The following is a 16,453-nucleotide window of genomic DNA, read 5'->3' as shown; positions in this document are numbered from 1 at the left end:
TCAATAACCACAGGAGGATCAATAACCAGAGGAGGACCAATAACCAGAGAAGGATCAATAACCAGAGAAGGATCAATAACCACAGGAGGATCAATAACCAGAGGAGGATCAATAACCACAGGAGGATCAATAACCACAGGAGGATCAATAACCAGAGAAGGATCAATAACCACAGGAGGATCAATAACCAGAGAAGGATCAATAACCACAGGAGGATCAATAACCACAGGAGGATCAATAACCACAGGAGGATCAATAACCACAGGAGGATCAATAACCACAGGAGGATCAATAACCAGAGAAGGATCAATAACCAGAGAAGGATCAATAACCACAGGAGGATCAATAACCAGAGAAGGATCAATAACCACAGGAGGATCAATAACCAGAGAAGGATCAATAACCAGAGAAGGATCAATAACCACAGGAGGATCAATAACCAGAGAAGGATCAATAACCAGAGAAGGATCAATAACCAGAGAAGGATCAATAACCACAGGAGGATCAATAACCAGAGAAGGATCAATAACCACAGGAGGATCAATAACCAGAGGAGGATCAATAACCAGAGAAGGATCAATAACCACAGGAGGATCAATAACCAGAGAAGGATCAATAACCACAGGAGGATCAATAACCAGAGGAGGATCAATAACCAGAGAAGGATCAATAACCACAGGAGGATCAATAACCAGAGAAGGATCAATAACCACAGGAGGATCAATAACCAGAGGAGGATCAATAACCAGAGAAGGATCAATAACCACAGGAAGATCAATAACCAGAGGAGGATCAATAACCAGAGGAGGATCAATAGCCAGAGGAGGATCAATAATCACACAGGAGGATCAATAATCACATAGGAGGATCAATAATCACACAGGAGGATCAATAATCACACAGGAGGATCAATAGCCAGAGGAGGATCAATAACCAGAGGAGGATCAATAACCAGAGGAGGATCAATAACCAGAGGAGGATCAATAGCCAGAGGAGGATCAATAACCACAGGAGGATCAATAACCAGAGGAGGATCAATAACCAGAGGAGGATCAATAACCAGAGGAGGATCAATAACCAGAGGAGGATCAATAACCAGAGGAGGATCAATAACCACAGGAGGATCAATAGCCAGAGGAGGATCAATGACCAGAGGAGGATCAATAACCAGAGGAGGATCAATAACCACAGGAGGATCAATAGCCAGAGGAGGATCAATAACCAGAGGAGGATCAATAACCACACAGGAGGATCAATAGCCAGAGGAGGATCAATAACCAGAGGAGGATCAATAACCACAGGAGGATCAATAACCAGAGGAGGATCAATAACCAGAGGAGGATCAATAACCACAGGAGGATCAATAACCAGAGGAGGATCAATAACCAGAGGAGGATCAATAACCACAGGAGGATCAATAGCCAGAGGAGGATCAATAACCACAGGAGGATCAATAACCACAGGAGGATCAATAACCAGAGGAGGATCAATAACCAGAGGAGGATCAATAACCAGAGGAGGATCAATAACCACAGGAGGATCAATAACCAGAGGAGGATCAATAACCAGAGAAGGATCAATAACCACAGGAGGATCAATAACCAGAGAAGGATCAATAACCAGAGGAGGATCAATAACCAGAGGAGGATCAATAACCAGAGGAGGATCAATAGCCAGAGGAGGATCAATAACCAGAGGAGGATCAATAACCACAGGAGGATCAATAACCAGAGGAGGATCAATAACCAGAGGAGGATCAATAACCACAGGAGGATCAATAACCAGAGGAGGATCAATAACCAGAGAAGGATCAATAACCACAGGAGGATCAATAACCAGAGAAGGATCAATAACCACAGGAGGATCAATAACCAGAGGAGGATCAATAACCAGAGAAGGATCAATAACCACAGGAAGATCAATAACCAGAGGAGGATCAATAACCAGAGGAGGATCAATAGCCAGAGGAGGATCAATAATCACACAGGAGGATCAATAATCACACAGGAGGATCAATAACCACAGGAGGATCAATAGCCAGAGGAGGATCAATAACCAGAGGAGGATCAATAACCAGAGGAGGATCAATAACCACAGGAGGATTAATAGCCAGAGGAGGATCAATAACCAAAGGAGGATCAATAACCACAGGAGGATCAATAACCAGAGGAGGATCAATAACCACAGGAGGATCAATAACCAGAGGAGGATCAATAACCAGAGGAGGATCAATAACCAGAGGAGGATCAATAACCACAGGAGGATCAATAACCAGAGGAGGATCAATAACCAGAGGAGGACCAATAACCAGAGGAGGACCAATAACCAGAGGAGGACCAATAACCACACAGGAGGATCAATAACCACAGGAGGATCAATAACCAGAGGAGGATCAATAACCACAGGGGGATCAATAACCAGAGGAGGATCAATAACCACAGGAGGATCAATAACCACACAGGAGGATCAATAACCACAGGAGGATCAATAACCAGAGGAGGACCAATAACCAGAGGAGGACCAATAACCACACAGGAGGATCAATAACCACAGGAGGATCAATAACCAGAGGAGGATCAATAACCAGAGGAGGATCAATAACCACAGGAAGATCAATAACCAGAGGAGGATCAATAACCAGAGGAGGACCAATAACCAGAGGAGGACCAATAACCAGAGGAGGACCAATAACCACACAGGAGGATCAATAACCACAGGAGGATCAATAACCAGAGGAGGATCAATAACCACAGGGGGATCAATAACCAGAGGAGGATCAATAACCACAGGAGGATCAATAACCAGAGGAGGATCAATAACCAGAGGAGGATCAATAACCAGAGGAGGATCAATAACCACAGGAGGATCAATAACCAGAGGAGGATCAATAACCAGAGGAGGATCAATAACCACACAGGAGGATCAATAACCACAGGAGGATCAATAACCACAGGAGGATCAATAACCAGAGGAGGATCAATAACCAGAGGAGGATCAATAACCACACAGGAGGATCAATAACCAGAGGAGGATCAATAACCACAGGAGGATCAATAGCCAGAGGAGGATCAATAACCAGAGGAGGACCAATAACCAGAGGAGGACCAATAACCACACAGGAGGATCAATAACCACAGGAGGATCAATAACCACAGGAGGATCAATAACCACAGGAGGATCAATAACCACAGGAGGATCAATAACCAGAGGAGGATCAATAACCAGAGGAGGATCAATAACCACAGGAGGATCAATAACCACAGGAGGATCAATAACCACAGGAGGATCAATAACCAGAGGATCAATAACCAGAGGATCAATAACCACAGGAGGATCAATAACCAGAGGATCAATAACCACAGGAGGATCAATAACCAGAGGAGGATCAATAACCACAGGAGGATCAATAACCAGAGGATCAATAACCACAGGAGGATCAATAGTGCCGGCGGCGTACCTTGGGGATCTTGGCTCCCAGGTCCTGATACTGCTGCGGGTTCTTGAGGAAGTTGACGAACTCCATGATCTCCAGCTTGGCCTCTTCACAGCCCGCCACGTCCTTGAACTTGATGTCTATGCTGTCCTTCATCATCTTGGCGGTGGACTCGCTCATGCTGAAGGGCCCGCCCCTTCCCCCGCCCATCCCTCCTCCCATTGGCCCACGCCGCAGAGTGAACAGCAGGAAGCCAATCAGCAGCAGCGTGGGGATGAAACTCATCAGGAAAGACCTGCAGAAAGAGGAATATTACTATTAATAACTACATTAGCAACGTTTAATGTTATTTATTTCTGCTGAGCGCCTGAACATTCATTTCAGACATGTTGGTTAGTTTTTATGTTTTATTTTTTAAATAAGCAATTAGAAACATTTATAAATGGTGCTCAAAGGTTTCGGGTCAGTAAGAGTTTGTTGTTTTAAACTGATCAGAAATCACAGTAAAGACATTATCAATGTTACAAAAGAATCCTGAAAATACAAAATGTATGATGGTTTCCTAAAGAAATCTGAAGCACCGCGACTGTTCTCAACACTGATAATAATCATAACTGTTTCTTGAGCATCAGATCATCATATTAGAGTGATTTCTGAAGGATCATGTGACACTGAAGACTGGAGTAATGATGCGGATCCAGCTTTGATCACCTCAGAGACACAGCCACGTCCAAGTGATCTGAGGGCGCCGGCGCTTCGGTCTGCGTTACAAGAGGTAAAAACGATATAAATACTGTTCGTTTTCTCACACAAACCGCTCGTTTCGTGTCTTAGGCCATCAATGTGTACTTACATTTACGAGTCATTAAATCATGTTTAATTTGGACTTCTCTGTGCATGCTCTTTGAGGTGATGACCATAGACCTGCATTATATGACTGACAGACAAGAACGGTTTGACCTAAAAATATCCAAATTGAAAATACTGCGGAAACAAAGACACCTACATCTTGGATGCCCTTGAGGTAAGCTAAAACATACCAAAAATTAATTTCAAAGTGAACTATCCCTTTAATAGACAGAGCCGAACCACTGTCATTTAGGGATACGATCCGAGTGAGTTTGAATCCAGATCATCACACACACACACACACACCCGTCGCTCTCTGAGGTGTATATAACCGCTGCTCTGTGTGACGGCACACACACACACACACTCACCCGTCGCTCTCTGAGGTGTATATAACCGCTGCTCTGTGTGACGGCACACACACACACACACTCACCCGTCGCTCTCTGAGGTGTATATAACCGCTGCTCTGTGTGACGGCACACACACACACACACTCACCCGTCGCTCTCTGAGGTGTATATAACCGCTGCTCTGTGTGACGGCACACACACGCACACACACACGCACGCACACACACGCACACGCACACGCACACGCACACGCACACGCACACGCACACGCACACGCACACGCACACGCACACACACACACACACACACACACACACACACACACACACACACACACACACACACACACACACACACACACACCGTCGCTCTCTGAGGTGTATACAGGTCCTTCTAAAAAAATTAGCATATTGTGATAAAGTTCATTATTTTCCATAATGTAATGATAAAAATTAAACTTTCATATAATTTAGATTCATTGCACACCAACTGAAATATTTCAGGTTTTAATACTGATGATTTTGGCATACAGCTCATGAAAAGCCAAAATTCCTATCTCAAAAAATTAGCATATCATGAAAGGGGTCTCTAAACGAGCTATTAACCTAATCATCTGAATCAACTAATTAACTCTAAACACCTGCAAAAGATTCCTGAGGCTTTTAAAAAACCCCAGCCTGTTTCATTACTCAAAACCGCAATCATGGGTAAGACTGCCGACCTGACTGCTGTCCAGAAGGCCATCATTGACACCCTCAAGCAAGAGGGTAAGACAGAAAGAAATTTCTGAACAAATAGGCTGTTCCCAGAGTGCTGTATCAAGGCACCTCAGTGGGAAGTCTGTGGGAAGGAAAAAGTGTGGCAAAAAACGCTGCACAACGAGAAGAGGTGACCGGACCCTGAGGAAGATCGTGGAGAAGGACCGATTCCAGAGCTTGGGGGACCTGCGGAAGCAGTGGACTGAGTCTGGAGTAGAAACATCCAGAGCCACCGTGCACAGGCGTGTGCAGGACATGGGCTACAGGTGCCGCATTCCCCAGGTCAAGCCACTTTTGAACCAGAAACAGCGGCAGAAGCGCCTGACCTGGGCTACAGAGAAGCAGCACTGGACTGTTGCTCAGTTTTGCATGTCATTCGGAAATCAAGGTGCCAGAGTCTGGAGGAAGACTAGGGAGAAGGAAATGCCAAAATGCCTGAAGTCCAGTGTCAAGTACCCACAGTCAGTGATGGTCTGGGGTGCCATGTCAGCTGCTGGTGTTGGTCCACTGTGTTTTATCAAGGGCAGGGTCAATGCAGCTAGCTATCAGGAGATTTTGGAGCACTTCATGCTTCCATCTGCTGAAAAGCTTTATGGAGATGAAGATTTCATTTTTCAGCACGACCTGGCACCTGCTCACAGTGCCAAAACCACTGGTAAATGGTTTACTGACCATGGTATTACTGTGCTCAATTGGCCTGCCAACTCTCCTGACCTGAACCCCATAGAGAATCTGTGGGATATTGTGAAGAGAAAGTTGAGAGACGCAAGACCCAACACTCTGGATGAGCTTAAGGCCGCTATCGAAGCATCCTGGGCCTCCATAACACCTCAGCAGTGCCACAGGCTGATTGCCTCCATGCCACGCCACATTGAAGCAGTCATTTCTGCAAAAGGATTCCCGACCAAGTATTGACTATTGTGCATAACTGAACATAATTATTTGAAGGTTGACTCTTTTTTTGTATTAAAAACACTTCTTTTATTGGTCGGATGAAATATGCTAATTTTTTTAGACAGGAATTTTGGGTTTTCATGAGCTGTATGCCAAAATCATCAGTATTAAAACAATAAAAGACCTGAAATATTTCAGTTGGTGTGCAATGAATCTAAAATATATGAAAGTTTAATTTTTATCATTACATTATGGAAAATAATGAACTATCACAATATGCTAATTTTTTGAGAAGGACCTGTATAACCGCTGCTCTGTGTGACGGCTCCAGACTGACACACATACACACACACACACACACACACACACACACACACTCACCCGTCGCTCTCTGAGGTGTATATAACCGCTGCTCTGTGTGACGGCTCCAGACCCAGCTCGTAGTGCGCAGCTTCCAGGTTCCTCTCGAATGTGTCCACGCTGCCGATGTTGAACCACACGTAGCTCTGCAGGCAAACACTCCAGATCAGCGACAGACACACACACACACACTACTGTACAGGGAACCATCATAACTCACAGCTTCAGAGGCGTCGACCCCGGGGACCAGGATCACCCGCACGAACTGCTTGTTCACCACCTCTAAACGCTCCACCTGCGCACAGAAGAGCCTGTGTGAGACGAGCGGTGACCCCTGACCTTTCAACCGCAAGAGGAAACAACCCAGCGCACTCCAGTAATTCGTTTTTAGAAAAATATAAAATATATACGGCACACCTACGTTGTGGCCAATTAGCCTTCATCAGGGTGTGTGTGACCTTTCACACGTGGTCATCAGATTTAGCGCCCGTTTACACGACACCGTTTTCAAATAAAAACTTTTTATGCATTTTGGCCGTTCGTTTACACGACAAGTGTTTGGGAGTCTGAAAACACAAACTTTTGAAAACGGTCTCCATGTAAACAACAAAACCGTGAATCTCTGAAGACGATGACGTCATGCACATGCGTATTAATCTACAGTGTTTCATAGCAATCAATAATAATTAATCATATAGTAATCAATCAACAGTGTTCCATCGCCATCTAGTGGCCTGGCAGCAGAATACAGCGCTTTTAGCAGTTTTCACGGATCCGTGTGACTGGGGATCGTTTCGACAGTGGTGTCATCTGTACACGGACAACACACACACACTCCTGGCAGCGCTCTAAAAGCCCCTCACCAGCCCTCGGTCCAGGTAGCGATGCACGAAGTCCTTCCAGGTGATCTCTCGGCCCGGGTCTCTGAAGTAGAGGATCAGCAGGAGCGACACGACTCCGCCCGCCATCACCAGGGCATAGAGGAAGTCCTTATCGTCCCACGGCACGTCTCCCTGAAACACAGGACACACACACCTCCTCAGAACACTGGACACACACACATCTCGTCAGAACGCACATGCCTCCTCAGAACACAGGACACACACATCTCCTCAGAACACTGGACACACACACCTCCTCAGAACACAGGACACACACACACCTCCTCAGAACACAGGACACACACACACCTCCTCAGAACACAGGACACACACACACCTCCTCAGAACACTGGACACACACACACCTCCTCAGAACACAGGACACACACCTCCTCAGAACACAGGACACACACACACCTCCTCAGAACACAGGACACACACACCTCCTCAGAACACAGGACACACACACACCTCCTCAGAACACAGGACACACACACCTCCTCAGAACACAGGAGACACACACACCTCCTCAGAACACAGGAGACACACACACACACCTCCTCAGAACACAGGACACACACACCTCCTCAGAAAACAGGAGACACACACCTCCTCAGAACACAGGAGACACACACACCTCCTCAGAACACAGGAGACACACACACCTCCTCAGAACACAGGACACACACACCTCCTCAGAACACAGGACACACACACACCTCCTCAGAACACAGGACACACACACCTCCTCAGAACACAGGACACACACACCTCCTCAGAACACAGGACACACACACCTCCTCAGAACACAGGACACACACACCTCCTCAGAACACAGGACACACACACACCTCCTCAGAACACAGGACACACACACACCTCCTCAGAACACAGGACACACACACACCTCCTCAGAACACAGGACACACACACACCTCCTCAGAACACAGGACACACACACACCTCCTCAGAACACAGGACACACACACCTCCTCAGAACACAGGACACACACACCTCCTCAGAAAACAGGAGACACACACCTCCTCAGAACACAGGAGACACACACACCTCCTCAGAACACAGGACACACACACACCTCCTCAGAACACAGGACACACACACCTCCTCAGAACACAGGACACACACACACCTCCTCAGAACACTGGACACACACACACCTCCTCAGAACACTGGACACACACACACCTCCTCAGAACACTGGACACTAGGGGTGTAACGGTACATGTATTCGTATTGAACCGTTTCGGTTCGAGGCTTCCGGTTCGGTACGCATACAAACCGAACGATTCCTTGGACCATTTTTTCCTGCCGACAAAATTCGCGCTGGCGCGATCACCACAACGTTGCGCAACATCAAATGGCAAGCGTAATGAAAGCGGAACGAAACTGCGCTTCTCATTATTGTGCTTCACGGACCGTTTATAAGTTAGGACCAGCAACATCTGTGCAGCGCGCGCCGATCTTGATCAAGCGACACTGTCACTACACAGCGCTAAGAGATCCAGTGAAGAAAACATTTGAATTCGCCACTGAAGTAATAACATCGCTGCGAGATCTAGTGAGAAGCATTCACATTTCTCCTTTATTAACCGTAGATCTCTATTAGATCAAACAGCGCTGACGTGGACACCAGGAGAAACATTGTGCCGTGAATGAACTAGTAATACTTTACGTCCACAGACCAGCAACATTCACCATGGATTTAATATAGTAACACTGACTGTAACCAGTTTGGCTGGAATAGTGAAATGCTTTCAAGTACTTCACACATCTTTTTCCAGCACTTCAAAACTCAAATATTATATAAATAAATATATGAAGAGTTCAGATGCAAAAGCCTCTAAATGCCATTTGAAATTTTCTTCTAGAATGATCATTTTTATGAAGCTTGTATATTTAAGTTCAGTAATTTCACTCAAATGACAATTAATAGGTAATCTTCATTGCCATTTAAGTGAAATTACTGAACTTAAATATACAAGCTTGATAAAAATGATCATTCTAGAAGAAAATTTCAAATGGCTTTTGCATCTGAACTCTTGATATATTTAAATGTTATTTTTAATGTGAGGATGACCAAAACATTATTTGTTCATCCTTCAAAGATGACACCCATTTATAAACCTGAAAGTTTCAAGATGTAGGAAAACTCACACTTATTTAAAAAATATTTTTTTCTTTTAACAAATAGGAAATTCTCTGGCATTTCTTACTTTTTGCTGTATCGAAAACGTACCGAACCGTGACTTTAAAACCGAGGTACGTACCGAACCGTGATTTTTGTGTACCGTTACACCCCTACTGGACACACACACACCTCCTCAGAACACTGGACACACACACACCTCCTCAGAACACTGGACAAACACACACCTCCTCAGAACACTGGACACACACACACCTCCTCAGAACACAGGACACACACACACCTCCTCAGAACACAGGAGACACACACCTCCTCAGAACACAGGACACACACACCTCCTCAGAACACAGGACACACACACCTCCTCAGAACACAGGACACACACACACCTCCTCAGAACACTGGACACACACACCTCCTCAGAACACAGGACACACACACACCTCCTCAGAACACTGGACACACACACACCTCCTCAGAACACTGGACACACACACACCTCCTCAGAACACTGGACACACACACACCTCCTCAAAACACTGGACACACACACACCTCCTCAAAACACTGGACACACACACACCTCCTCAGAACACTGGACACACACACACCTCCTCAGAACACTGGACACACACACCTCCTCAGAACACAGGAGACACACCTCCTCAGAACACAGGACACACACACACCTCCTCAGAACACAGGACACACACACACCTCCTCAGAACACAGGACACACACACCTCCTCAGAACACAGGACACACACACCTCCTCAGAACACAGGACACACACACCTCCTCAGAACACAGGAGACACACACCTCCTCAGAACACAGGACACACACACCTCCTCAGAACACTGGACACACACACACCTCCTCAGAACACAGGAGACACACCTCCTCAGAACACAGGACACACACACACCTCCTCAGAACACAGGAGACACACCTCCTCAGAACACAGGACACACACACACCTCCTCAGAACACAGGACACACACACACCTCCTCAGAACACAGGAGACACACACACCTCCTCAGAACACTGGACACACACACACCTCCTCAGAACACAGGACACACACACCTCGTCAGAACACAGGAGACACACACCTCCTCAGAACACAGGACACACACACACCTCCTCAGAACACTGGACACACACACACCTCCTCAGAACACAGGACACACACACACCTCCTCAGAACACTGGACACACACACACCTCCTCAGAACACTGGACACACACACACCTCCTCAGAACACTGGACACACACACACCTCCTCAGAACACTGGACACACACACACCTGGACACACACACACCTCCTCAGAACACTGGACACACACACACCTCCTCAGAACACTGGACACACACACACCTCCTCAGAACACTGGACACACACACCTCATCAGAACACAGGACACACACACCTCCTCAGAACACAGGAGACACACCTCCTCAGAACACAGGACACACACACACCTCCTCAGAACACAGGACACACACACACCTCCTCAGAACACAGGACACACACACCTCCTCAGAACACAGGACACACACACCTCCTCAGAACACTGGACACACACACACCTCCTCAGAACACAGGACACACACACCTCCTCAGAACAGGACACACACACACCTCCTCAGAACGCACACGCCTCCTCAGAACACACCACACACACACCTCCTCAGAACACAGGACACACACAACTCCTCAGAACACAGGACACACACACCTCCTCAGAACAAAGGACACACACACCTCCTCAGAACACAGGACACACACACACCTCCTCAGAACACACACGCCTCCTCAGAACACACACACCTCCTCAGAACACAGGACACTGGACACACACACCTCCTCAGAACACAGGACACACACACCTCCTCAGAACACAGGAGACACATACCTCCTCAGAAAACAGGACAAACACACACCTCCTCAGAACACAGGACACACACACCTCCTCAGAACACAGGACACACACACCTCCTCAGAACACAGGACACACACACCTCCTCAGAACACAGGACACACACACCTCCTCAGAACACAGGACACACACACACCTCCTCAGAACCCAGGACACACACACACCTCCTCAGAACACAGGACACACACACACACCTCCTCAGAACACAGGACACACACACACACCTCCTCAGAACACAGGACACACACACACACCTCCTCAGAACACAGGACACACACACACACCTCCTCAGAACACAGGACACACACACACACACCTCCTCAGAACACAGGACACACACACCTCCTCAGAACACAGGACACACACACACACCTCCTCAGAACACAGGACACACACACACACACCTCCTCAGAACACAGCACACACACCTCCTCAGAACACAGCACACACACCTCCTCAGAACACTGGACACACACACCTCCTCAGAACACAGGACACACACACCTCCTCAGAACACAGCACACACACCTCCTCAGAACACAGGACACACACACCTCCTCAGAACACAGGACACACACACCTCCTCAGAACACAGGAGACACACACCTCCTCAGAACACAGGACACACACACACCTCCTCAGAACACAGGACACACACACACCTCCTCAGAACACAGGACACACACACCTCCTCAGAACACAGGACACACACACCTCCTCAGAACACAGGACACACACACCTCCTCAGAACACAGGACACACACCTCCTCAGAACACAGGACACACACACACACCTCCTCAGAACACAGGACACACACACCTCCTCAGAACACAGGACACACACACCTCCTCAGAACACAGGACACACACACCTCCTCAGAACACAGGACACACACACCTCCTCAGAACACAGGACACACACACCTCCTCAGAACAGAGGACACACACACCTCCTCAGAACAGAGGACACACACACCTCCTCAGAACACAGGACACACACACCTCCTCAGAACACAGCACACACACCTCCTCAGAACACAGGACACACACCTCCTCAGAACACAGGACACACACACCTCCTCAGAACACAGCACACACACCTCCTCAGAAAACTGGACACACACACCTCCTCAGAACACTGGACACACACACACCTCCTCAGAACACTGGACACACACACACCTCCTCAGAACACAGGACACACACACACCTCCTCAGAACACAGGAGACACACACCTCCTCAGAACACAGGACACACACACCTCCTCAGAACACAGGAGACACACACCTCCTCAGAACACAGGACACACACACCTCCTCAGAACACAGGAGACACACACCTCCTCAGAACACAGGACACACATACACCTCCTCAGAACACAGCAGACACACACCTCAGAACACAGGAGACACACACACCTCCTCAGAACACAGGAGACACACACCTCCTCAGAACACAGGAGACACACACCTCCTCAGAACACAGGAGACACACACCTCCTCAGAACACAGCAGACACACACCTCCTCAGAACACAGGAGACACACACACCTCCTCAGAACACAGGAGACACACACACCTCCTCAGAACACAGGAGACACACACACCTCCTCAGAACACAGGAGACACACACACCTCCTCAGAACACAGGAGACACACACACCTCCTCAGAACACAGGAGACACACACACCTCCTCAGAACACAGGACAATCATCGGTATAGAGACACCAAATGTCATTCTCATTACTGTAGTGCGACAAAAACATCAATGTATGCATTCCCCCCTCAATTTCATGAAGATAATGCTAAAAATAAGTCACAGATTTCCATGGAAAAATGATTTTCTAAAAAATACCTGGACATTTTTATAAACTTGCATGAATTAATTCAGTACAAAAATGTATACTGCGATGTAAACTTACAATTTGGCATTACAAATAAATTATAAATTATAATTTCTCTATTTAATGTGTATATTAAACTACTAAATATGACCCATTTATTTAATAATAAAATAATTTGCATCAAGAAACCAGAGGATATTTTTAGAGTTTGAAAAATCTCATTCCTGTTACCATAGTGTGACAAAAACATGAATCATTAATAATCATACAGCCATAACGCAAATGTATAAATATCTTCATGAACATTTCCCTCAGGAAAGTTCTCATGTCCACAGTTCGTTAGTTAGCTATAAACACACGCCAGAGAGGAGCTTATTTACTGTTATTGTTTTATATATATATATATTAGTGCTGGTCAACGATTAATCGCATCCAAAATAAAAGTTTGTGTCATAAATGTATTCGTATATATAATTATATTAGTACAAATTATATATTATATATATATATATATATTAAAAAATAATAATTATACACCACACACACACATATATTATGTAATCACAAAGTTTTATTTTGGATGCGATTAGTCGTTGGCCAGCACTAATATATATATTAGTGTGTATATATTTAAATATATATAATATATAATTTGTACTAATATAATAATATATACAAATAAATTTGTAATGAAGACAAGTGGGAGTGTTCCTGTATTGTTTACAGCATTAGAAAATTCAATGTATATGTATGTATATATAATGTCACGTATAAATGTCAAATGTATAGTTTATAATAATCATAAATACAACTGTTTTGACATGTGGATTTGATATGTTCCAGAAAAAAAGATGATTGGGTTTAAATGTCATGAAAATAATGAGAAAAACATTTTAATGATGTAAAAATAGGCTTAATACGTTTTATTTAAAATATATTTGTTTTGGGGGGTAAAGGATGAGGCAGAGCGGTTGAGGAGGGTTTACCTGCAGTAATCGACTCTTCCAGTCGTTCCTCCCTCCTTTCCTTCCTCCTCCTCCCGGTCCGCCGGCTTTCCCATCTGAGGATGAAGAGGCTGTGAGTGAAGAAGACTCCGGTGGACATCATTCCGTCACTCATCTAGTGTCATCTTACCTTTAGGAGCCTCCGTAGAGTAAGAGGAGATTGGGATCCGGCAGGGACTCCCTGTGGATGCCACCGCTTTCAGGCGCTTCAGGGATAAACACTGAGAAAACAAGTAAAAAACACATCTAGGGGTTATGTCACCTGGACACGCTTATTACATCATAACAAAGACCAAACATATGCCAGATCATCCATATATCCATCTACAGTAGTCAACATTTGAAGTGGATCAAAACCTTTCATCAAAGTTAGACATGAATTTTGAACAATAGCCATTCTTGTCTTAGGACAACTCTACATACATGCCAGATAATGTAACAAGACCAAGCAAACAGCAATGATCACATTTCAACACACACACACACACACACACACTTGATCTGATCATACACCAGTGTGATGAAACATAAACACATGTGTGTTCAGGGATAAAAACTGAGAGAGGAAGGAATTATGAGCCAGAAATGACTGAAACACGTCTAGGAGTTATGTCACCTTGACACGGTTTATGTTACATCATAACTATGACCAAACATTTGCCAAATCATCCATGTGTATAACGTTATACACACAGACAAGTATATAGGTCAGATAATGTAACAAGACTAAACAAACAGCAGATCATCATATCACACACACTTGATCTGATACATCAGTGTGATGAAAAAAAAACACGTGTGTGTGTGTGTGTCTGACCGGCGGCTGAGCTCCAGTGAGTCCCGCGGCTCCTCGACGGTTGACGCCGCGCAGGAGAGCTCTGATCCCGCAGCGCACAGAAGCAGCGGCCGCCGCGGAGAACAGCGCTGCCATCGGGCCAGAACACGGTCACAGACCCCGGTCACTCCAGTCTCAGATCCCAGTAACTCTCGACACAGACCCGGTCACTCTCGACTCAACCGAGCTTCATTCTCCATCACAGAGAGTTGAGTAACGGCTGCCTGCGCTCAATGACATCTCCGCCAGCAGGACCCCACGGGCCGCTTCTGTGCGACGCCTGAGGAACATTTCTGATCTCTTACTTAACACTAAAAAAAAAACTTTTTGGGAGAAACGAGTCATTTTATTAATTAAATGAGTTGTGGATGTTATAATTCTTTTTAGTATTATAAATCCATGGGGAAAAAATGATTTACTTATAAACAGGCGGTAAAAGTCGACTTGGGGTCCTTATAATGCAGTACATAACGTCAAGCCCCGCCCCGACACCGATGCTGAAGATTTGATTGGTCATGTCAGAGAACGCTTTGGTCATGTCAATCACGTGGAAGTATTCTCTTCCTCCACTAGAAGGCGCTCAGAGAGCGAGCGACTCACATAGTCCATGGGCCAGACCAGATATTGGTACCATCTGGGTGGGCAAAACCTTACCTGTATTAAATTGTTTATGGGGTTAATATAAGCTATTTTTAATATGATAACCTTTCCACAGTCCCAGCTTTTTATACTTTTTTTTTAGAATTGCATTTTCCTACTTTTATGAATTAGAATTATGTTTGAAAAATACACAAACGCCCAATACCATAATAACAGTGATCTAATATTAATACCAAGCAAACTAAAATATTTGTAAATATTAACAGGCATAATAAAGTCAATATCTTTGAATTCACACTGATATTTTGTTGTTTTGAGTTGTAAAAAATATAAAAGAAAAGAAAAATAACATGTATTGTCGACTCTGTCTACCATTGGAAAGTCATAAAATGTACGTACGATTTGTTCTTAATTTTTGTATAATATATTTCAATAAGTTTTGTTTTCAGGTTCATGTGGAATTTATTAGGTAACAGCTTTGTAACACAAGAAAATAAGAAACGTTGAATTTCAGGTAAATATTAACCC

General features: G+C 45.3%; 1 protein-coding gene across 1 annotated transcript in view; it reads right to left on the bottom strand.

Moving 5' to 3' along the window:
- The window catches only part of afg3l1 (AFG3-like AAA ATPase 1), a 28,684-nt gene extending 13,098 nt beyond the window's left edge, over nt 1-15,586 (bottom strand). Inside the window, exons 1-7 of the mRNA XM_056241034.1 lie at nt 15,308-15,586; nt 14,621-14,711; nt 14,473-14,546; nt 7,511-7,660; nt 6,868-6,942; nt 6,669-6,793; nt 3,458-3,728 (exon numbers count right to left, since the gene is read on the bottom strand). Of these exons, the coding sequence (XP_056097009.1) occupies nt 3,458-3,728; nt 6,669-6,793; nt 6,868-6,942; nt 7,511-7,660; nt 14,473-14,546; nt 14,621-14,711; nt 15,308-15,421 (900 nt within the window). The 5' untranslated portion in view covers nt 15,422-15,586. The remainder of the gene's footprint in view (nt 1-3,457; nt 3,729-6,668; nt 6,794-6,867; nt 6,943-7,510; nt 7,661-14,472; nt 14,547-14,620; nt 14,712-15,307) is intronic.
- Between the last annotated feature and the right edge of the window lie 867 nt (nt 15,587-16,453).

This window comes from Rhinichthys klamathensis, unplaced genomic scaffold (genome assembly GCF_029890125.1).
Source record: "Rhinichthys klamathensis goyatoka isolate OS25496 unplaced genomic scaffold, OSU_Roscu_1.1 h1tg000627l_1, whole genome shotgun sequence".
NCBI lineage: Eukaryota > Metazoa > Chordata > Actinopteri > Cypriniformes > Leuciscidae > Rhinichthys > Rhinichthys klamathensis.
This window is presented reverse-complemented; position numbering and strand designations above follow the sequence as displayed.